This window comes from Cornus florida, unplaced genomic scaffold (assembly GCF_030987335.1).
Source record: "Cornus florida cultivar Cherokee Brave unplaced genomic scaffold, ASM3098733v1 CherokeeBrave_3.0.0_Hap2_Chr10, whole genome shotgun sequence".
Lineage (NCBI taxonomy): Eukaryota > Viridiplantae > Streptophyta > Magnoliopsida > Cornales > Cornaceae > Cornus > Cornus florida.
The window spans coordinates 104,067,749-104,076,298 of NW_026775580.1; the positions used below are offsets into that span (position 1 = coordinate 104,067,749).

Genomic DNA, 8,550 nt, shown 5'->3' on the forward strand with positions numbered 1-8,550 from the left:
CAATCGCTAATGCTATGTTCGGGAATGAACTTCCTTTGTTCGGTAAAATTGATACATGGAAAGAAAAGAAAATAGGAAAGATGTGTCATCTTTCTTCCTTTATAAATTTTTATTCGCTCTTTCCTCCTTTATAAATTTTCGTCCGCTCAAAAATGGGGTCAAGAAAGAAAAACAAGTGAACTATTATAGAAGTTTTAAATTAAATACTATCATAAATTATACAAGTTTTAAATTACAATTCTATAATCGGTAGATTACAATATTATAAATATTATTAGATATAAAGGTAAAAACAGTTAAAACTTTATCTTTCATTATTTTTTAAATTATTAGTTGATCTATTCACCAAAACCTATAAAAAGATTTTCTTTTTTAATTTTTAATTAATTAACTAATTATTATTTTTATTTGACAATTCGGAGAAAGAGGGTTCTATTCTAAGTGGTCGGTGTTTAAATAAACGTGCGACGTCGTATTATTTATCCACGGCAAAAACTATTGCTCTACGAGGGTTTCAAAAGAACAGCGATAAAGCGGCCTCATTCTCTCCATTTGTGGTTTAGTAGGACAACAGGAGGACATTTCTTCAAGTCATAGGAGATGCAATTCACACTTGAATTCGGGTAATTTTATTTTTTTGGATCCTCAAATTTCGAGGTTTTGAAATCCATTTATTTCTATTTCAATTGATACTCAATCTCTTAATACTACAAATCAGCCCCTTTTTGGACGTTGTCAGATTTTATTTTTAATTTTTTCCCCTTCCGTTCACTGCTTCTATTCGTGACTTCAGAGTTTATCATACTCGCACATATATAATATATATATTTCAAATTATTATTGGGAGTTTTATTTCATTGATTACTGGTTAGACTTGTTAGCTTTTTTTTTTTTTTTTTTTTTTTTTTTTTTTTTAATTGAATTTGAATCATAGAGTCTACCAACATAGTAGTGGGTAAATTTTATCTGTGTAGAACTTCTCTATTTCATTATGTTCAATGCCTTCTCTTGTGTCATACTTGGTAGTGGGTTTAATGAATGGACCCTTTATTATTATATATATTTTTATTATGCTTATTAGCTCATGTGTTTTGGGTTTGAAATTAACGTCTCTGTGTATATGCGTTGATAATTTTGGAATGTGTGTTTATTTTTTATGTGTCTCTGTGTATATGCGTTGATAATTTTGGAATGTTTGTTTATTTTTTATGTGTCTCTGTAATATATTGAGCCTAGAAGCCACAGATACTTCACAGAAGTGAAATATATAGCGATGATGTTCTTAATTGGTTATCATAGCTGTGTGTATGACTGTAATAAAATAGGAGTTAAGCATATATAAGAACAATGAAGAGAGACATCCTAATTCTAGTTCACAAGATGAAAGGCTAATTAGAAATCAAAAACTACAGAAATATGCCTTTGAATTTTTATTTATTTATTTGTTAGGATTGGCAAGTGTAAGATGTAATATATGGAATTTAAGTTTGTAAAATTATATGTAAATGGATTGAGAAAATTGACAGTATGAAGATAGTTTATACTGACTGTTCGCACTTCATGGTATCTTGGTGCTATCATCCATATGGAGAGGGAGATTGAAGAAGATGCTACCATGGAATTGCACTTGAATTTGTGAAGTGAAGAATCAGCTTTAGAGTTCTAAATAACAGTGCAACACTTATTAACTTTAACAGGAAACTAATACGATATCTGTTGGCTTCTTGCAAATACATTTAGTACCATTGCTCGTTTATTTTCACATCTTCATTTAGTTTATGCTTTTTCATGGGCATGATAATTATATTGCATTGCTCAAGTCATATTAGTTTGACCACGTGCAATGAAAACTAATTACCACACCAATATCACTTTTTGATTAAACGTCAAATTTTACAAGAACAAGTGTTGGCTGGAAGGGGAGTTGGTATATACAGAAGAAAAGTGTGATGCTTAGAGTTCTATAAAACGTGGCCCTTGTTGGAGCTAAATGGGATAATGAATTCCTTACAGAACCAAATTGTTGGGAAATGGGAATTAAAGTTTTTCAGTTGAGTTGTTGAAGTGTCTTGTCTAACCTCATTTAGTCGCATCAAGTGATTTTATTTTATATTTTTTACATCGTCTTTGTTGGGATTGAGATCATTGGAAGGCCCCCCTCAAAGTGGCCTTCTTTGCTTGGACTTCTGTTTTGGGAAAGATTTTAACTTAGGATAATTTGAGGAGGAGGAATCAGGTGATGGTTAACCGTTGTTACTTGTGCTTGCGCGATGAGGAGACAGTTGATCATTTTCTGTTGCATTGCAGTATGGCCAGAGACTGCTGGGTTTTGATGTTTGGTTTGTTTGGAGTTCCCTGGGTTATGCCTTGTTCCACTAGAGGGTTGATTGAGGCTTGGAGAGGCTTCTTAGTTGGGGCTCTCATTCGAGATACCTGGAGGGCTACTCCTCTTTGTATTTGGTGGTGCATTTGGCTGGAGAGAAATCGGAGATATTTTGATGGAAAGGAGAAACCTGTCACTTTGCTTAAGTTCTCTATTATTTCCACTCTTTTTTGTTGGGTTTCAGGGAGAGATTATAGATCTTTAGAGGAGATTGTTTCTTTTTTGGTCTCTTTGAAGGCTTGAGGCTTTTTTTGGCCTTTGTGTTTCTTTGGGATCCGCTCCCCTTTTGAGCGCTTTTTTATAAAAAATTTACTTATAAAAAAAAATAAATAAAATTCTAAAAATCCCACAAAAAGAGATCACTTTGAATAAATCATGAATTTCTTGTCAGGGTAAGGTGGAAATATATTGAACGATAAGGCTTGTACAATAAATTCCATAAGTACCGTACGGACTTCATGTTTTGCCAACTATTATTTGGAGGGTGATTACATTTATTGTTGTATGGAGTCTATGGACTCATAAAGCTATTTCCTGGGTTCATGTGAATTTTGATACACGCGTATCATCTCATACTCCTTCCACCATAATTCCTTCAAGTTTGAATTTCAACGGTCAGATGCAATATTTCTAGTCAAAGGATCTGTTAGTGTGATAACCTTACATAAACGATGTGCTATTCGATTTTTTGTGTAGCGTATTCCTGGAACCCTAACCTTCCATGTGCGACCTTGTGGGCGGGTGCGAGGTGCACAATCCCACATCGCCTAGGTAAGGGAAAGGTGAAGTGCTTATATGTGATGGTATTAACTCCAATTGGTATGAGGCCTTTTGGGGGTAAAACCCAATAACAAAACATTGGGTCCTCTTTCTTCCATATCACTTCTTAATGTTGCAACTTCTCACGCAAGTTCAAAGAATTATTCTTTTCGAACTTGGATATATATATATATATATATCCAAGTTCGAAAAGAATATATATATTTTTTGATAAGTAAAGATGGAGATATATATTTGTGATCGCATATGACAATTCCAAAAGAGAAGTTTATCTCAGTGAAAATAGTGAGATCATACCTTCTTCCTTGTAGTGTTCTCAATATTATTCTTTCCCTAGACTAGAGCACAATGGGAGAAAGAATGCTGATGAATAATTTTTCAGACTTCATAAAAGATCTCTTAAATAGCATTTAAATATTTGTGAGCACTCTTTAAGACTTTAAACTGTAAAAGGATAATATGGACGAGAGTAACAATGCAAAGATCTAGTATCTTAATGAAGCTAGAGTGCGGTTCAGTGTTCACTAGAGATTCTTCACATAGATTTAGAATTGTAGAACACTTATGTTTTATTGAAGTTATGACAAATCAGTGAGTCTTCCTCATAGAAGTGGGCAACTTTTATACTTATTTTGCACATATAATTATCCACACCAATTCTTAAACTTTTGTTGTACCGTCATAATTTATTTGTTTTTCGATAAAGGGTTATTTGGAAAGAATTCTCTGGGTGCTCTTTAAGTGCACTGGGTTCAGATTTAGGTAAAGGATTTTGTCTGCACCCTTGAACCTTGCATTTCCTCAATGGCATTGTTTATATTTCTGTTTGTGTTTATTCCCAGCTTTTACTGATATTCTCTGTTGATCAATTGGTTACTCATTTGGATTTCTAATGGCTTGATATTCGCCATGTTAAATTTTTTCTGTAGTGGGGGACTGGAACTTCTTTGTGATTCTGTAAAGATCCATAATGTCAATGTTAACCCAAAGGATGGAGAAGAGAAGGTAACAATCTTTTTTTATAAATTGTTATGTCAAACGCAACACAAATCAAGAATTTTTTTCTCCTCCACATGTTTAATTAAAATGTTGGCATGATTTTGTTGCACTTTCCTCACAGTTAACCATGAGAGACTTGCTAGCCTGGGTCCGTACTAATTTGATCAAGGAAAGGCCTGAAATGTTCATGAAAGGCGATACTGTGTAAGTCACGACTCCCAAGACACCTCTTATGTCCTAAAATGTGAAAATGGTGTTTGTTGTTTCCAGATATTGTAAGTTTTGTTTGGTGTCTGGATTTTCTTGAATATGTTCAGACCAAATACACACGAGTGATCATTGAAAGAAAAATTGTTTTATCTTCTTTTTTTTTGCTCCGATGCCTTGTCTGGGAAAAAAAGAAAGAAGAAGTATGCCCGGACATTCTAAAAAAGTCAATGATAGTTATAGACCAGCTATTGGATCCCTCTCTCAATGATGGAGCATTAATCATTGTTGTGCTTGCAGGAGGCCTGGGGTCTTAGTCCTCGTGAACGACTGTGATTGGGAGCTAAGTGGCCAGCTTGATACCACACTAGAAGAGAAGGATTCAGTCGTTTTCATTTCAACCTTGCATGGTGGATAGTGTCTCTAAACGGTTATGGCTTTGATGATAACTTACTTTTCAGAAGATGGTCATTGTTTGGTGTAAGTTTCATAATGGAGTCATTGTAAACAATGTTATATTTAAGTACTTGAGGAAGCGATGCAAAGTTTTGGCTGTCCTTCCTGGTACCAAAGTTTGTATTATAGCGTCAATGGCCAAGTGTATCTGCATTTTGGGAATATTGTTATGTTGCCAGGAGAGTTTCGTGGTTAATTTGGTATTGCTCGGACCCTATTTTAAGTTGAGACTCTCAGAATGGAATACAATGGCTATCTACTGGATTGCTTTACTATGGTTTTCTCTGCCCCGATTTCACGAGTACCTTGAGTTGGATATTTAACTGGTCACCAGGAGTATCTTGGGGGCGAATTCTTAATTCGACAGTGTACCCAAGTATATGCTTTTGAGGCTGTGTTGTGCCTGGTGTAAGAACTCAACTCTCGGTGGTTTCAACCAAATCACAATGCATTTTAGTCTACCGTTTATGGTCTTGGCTGCTATGATTGAGTGGTGCACCCTCTCTGTGTGTGCGCATTTGTTGCTCATGTGTTGATGGAAATCAGGTCCTGATTGAGATATGATCTGCTGCACTTTTTTGTTTTGAATAATGCCAATAGGCATTCAGAATCTCCACCAACACATACTGATTGAGAAGAAACACACACACCATAAGAGCAGGTCCACGACCATAGTTCTACCCCACTCATTGGAGCTCTAGGTACAATTGAGAAGCGAAGTGCGTGGTGATGGTTGTTAAATTATGGAGAAGTCCAAAAAGGGGGAGCACAAGTTTGAGTGTCAACAAGTTTCAATGCATTGTTTATCTCATTCACAGCTTGACAAAGAACTGAGTTAATATTGTCAGATTTTTTTTAGTCCTCTGTAGATAATAAGTGAGCCATAAATGAAAGTATAAGGTAGAAAGCTTGGACACAGCCAAGTAACAAAGGTAGGATTATTCTAATGCTAATTTTGAGTTGTTGATGTCCAAAAACTTGCAATCCAACATGTAATCTTGAACACCACAGAATTGACAAGAATACAGTGGGAAGAGGGAAGAAATAGTACTAACAACTGAAAAAAAAATGGTAAAAAAATTCAGATTATTGGTAGTTCATTAAACAAACAAGCTATGAATCTAAATCCCAAGAATGATCAATGCTTTATCTGTAATGGGCATCACAAAGAAAAATCTGACATATAAAACCCCCCAAACAGTAACAAGCATTGTATCTAATGATAAAATTGAAATCCCAATGGGTATTCATCTAAACAACTATTGGTGAATGAAAAATTAAAAAAAATGGAACTTTGAAACCCAGGAAAGATATGTAATGTTTGAATTGTAGTAACAACTGAGCAAGAAAACTCAGCTCAAACTACATCAACTTGTAGTAACAACTGTCTGCACAGAGGATGAGCTGATAGCCTTTTGAACAGGGACACTGGAACTTGATGACCAACCACTCCCCATTTCTCTCCACACTCACAGCTTCACCTTCAGATTCATCCTGCAACAACAAACAATAACATAAATTTCCAAGAAAATCACTTCATATGAACCCAATTAAAATAAAGAATCAAGAACAGAGTTATATAAAACAACCCAATTGAACAATTCATATACAAATACATAATATACAGAAATGGTTGTATTAAATAAATGGTAAATCTATTACTGGTGAAGAGGATTTGGCATTTGGAGTGTTGCTATCTTCAGGGCCATCATCATCTTCTTCTTCTTCTTTAAGCAGAACTTCATCCCACCATTGCCTCATCCCTCTCATACAAGCCTTCATTCTCTTCAACCTCTGCAATTATAGCCAGTAAGGCACACAGTTCTTTACAAAACAAAATATAGAAGATTAGAACAAAAAAACCAGTCACAATAAACCCTAATTCGACCACTACCTTGGACTCGGGACTCTCTCCTTTCACAGAATCCAAACCCATCTCATTGGTACAAAACGTTCTCGCCACTGAAGGGGGCGGTGGCGGTGTACCCATAACCTGATAGGCTGCCGAAGTTGGGTCAGATACTGTCCGTCGGAGAGTAGGAGGAAGCGGCGGCAGGGAGGCTGATGCTTTTTGGGGAGACGGCGTTGTAGCAGAGACATTCGTCTTGGCATTTTCAGGCGACGAAGGCTGTGATTTTGGAGCTCCGACGTTGTTGTTTCCCGGCGAATTGATTATATCGGAGGAGCAGCGACGGAGAATCGGCATCGAAACGTATGGCGACGAAACGTTCCAAGAACCGGACGGAAGGGGAATCCTGGTGAAGCCGTGAAATTGTTTGCCGCCGCCTTTGTTGTTGTCTGCTGCGGTGGAGGGGGGTGGTTGGAGGTTGAGTTTCTTGGAGTTGGGTTGTTGTTCTTGGAGAGACGACGACGAGGGTGATCGTCTCTTCATGGAACCGCACATGGTGCATTCCTCGGCGGAAGAAGGGACAGAGGCGGCGGAGAAACGGCTATAGCAGCCGTTTGCGGCGGTGGTTGACTGGACGCCATTGAGGCTGAGCATATTGAGACGATTGACGGCGCTGGACTCGAAACCACCGACTTCGTCGGCTTGGTGAAGTTCTTGGAATTCCATTTCTTTCATCTGATCTGTTTCTTGAAGACTCATCATTCTCTCTCTCTCACTCTCTCTTTCTACTTCCTCTCTCTAAAAGATACTCTCTCTCTCTCGATATCGAAATGAAGCGCAGGGAAGAGCATGGAGGTTAGTGGGGTTTATATAGTGGCATTAGCAGGGGATTTTGGGCGCCAAGTATAGATGTGATCTGTAGAGTGGTTATAACTAACTGTATACTGATCTAACGGTGCGTGCCACGTCAACATGCTGATTGGGCAAGGGTTGATATCTGGTGGTGGGACCTACTTAAATCAAAATAGTTTTGTCAAGTCACTCTAATTGGGTCCGTAAAAATATTTTTTGAAAATCATATTTTTTCATTTTTCAGTATCTCAGAGACTCCAAGGTTAAAAAATTATTTTTTGTCTAAATCTTTTAGCTGATTTATCAAAAAAGTTTTAGTATCATTTTTCACCGGCTATTTTGGGTTTTCCATATTCTTATTAAACTCTGTCTTCTAACAACTAATCTTTTTGAGTCCTCCCAATCTAAAAAGAGTAATGATAAGGTAACCGAATTTAATCACCGAATAAGACCCGAAATTGTCACACCACTCACTCATTCATTAGATGAAAATTTCTACCATTTTAAAAAGACTACTTTACTCTCAAAATATCATCCGAACTCTTCCACATTTTCTCTCTCAAATAATCATCCAAACCCTTCCTTATTTTTCTCTCAAAATTCCTCCATCTCTGTCACTGTCCTACCCGCCTCTCCACCTCTACCGTCACCATCTTTTTGTTCACTGTCCTACCCGTCTCTCCACCTCTACCGCCACCATCTTTTTGTTCACTGTCCTATCCACATCTCCACCGCCACCATCTCTGTGTTGCCCCCACCCCTCCACTGCCACAATCCCTTAGCTTCACATCTCTCCCTAAAAGACTTTCAAATTTGTTCCTTCTTATTGACCCATTAAACTTTTCAAATTATCTATTCATTTTTATTGTCTTCTTTATTCAAAGAAGACCCAAATCAATAGTACACCATGACATAGATGAGTAGAGCCATTTTCCTTCACAAAGCAATATTGAAGTTAGAGATTAGGGCATATATGTGAGAGATGCGAAATTAGAGAGAGAGAGAGAGTCAGAATCGGAGAGAG

The 8,550-nt window shown here is 36.9% G+C and overlaps 2 protein-coding genes across 2 annotated transcripts; one reads left to right on the forward strand and one right to left on the reverse strand.

Annotated features, from left to right (window-relative positions):
- Positions 1-480: 480 nt before the first annotated feature.
- Positions 481-5,100, forward strand: LOC132276604 (ubiquitin-related modifier 1 homolog 2). The gene is made up of 4 exons (XM_059778098.1): positions 481-623; positions 4,093-4,168; positions 4,284-4,366; positions 4,670-5,100. Exons 1-4 carry the CDS (start codon positions 601-603, stop codon positions 4,785-4,787), a joined length of 300 nt encoding a protein of 99 aa, XP_059634081.1. The 5' UTR covers positions 481-600; the 3' UTR covers positions 4,788-5,100.
- Positions 5,101-5,905: 805 nt separating this feature from the next.
- LOC132279631 (uncharacterized) lies at positions 5,906-7,499 on the reverse strand. The gene is made up of 3 exons (XM_059781657.1): positions 6,720-7,499; positions 6,488-6,619; positions 5,906-6,319 (listed from the first exon to the last, which is right to left on the reverse strand). The coding sequence occupies exons 1-3, from the start codon at positions 7,434-7,436 to the stop codon at positions 6,188-6,190; spliced, it is 981 nt and encodes a 326-aa protein (XP_059637640.1). The 5' UTR covers positions 7,437-7,499; the 3' UTR covers positions 5,906-6,187.
- Between the last annotated feature and the right edge of the window lie 1,051 nt (positions 7,500-8,550).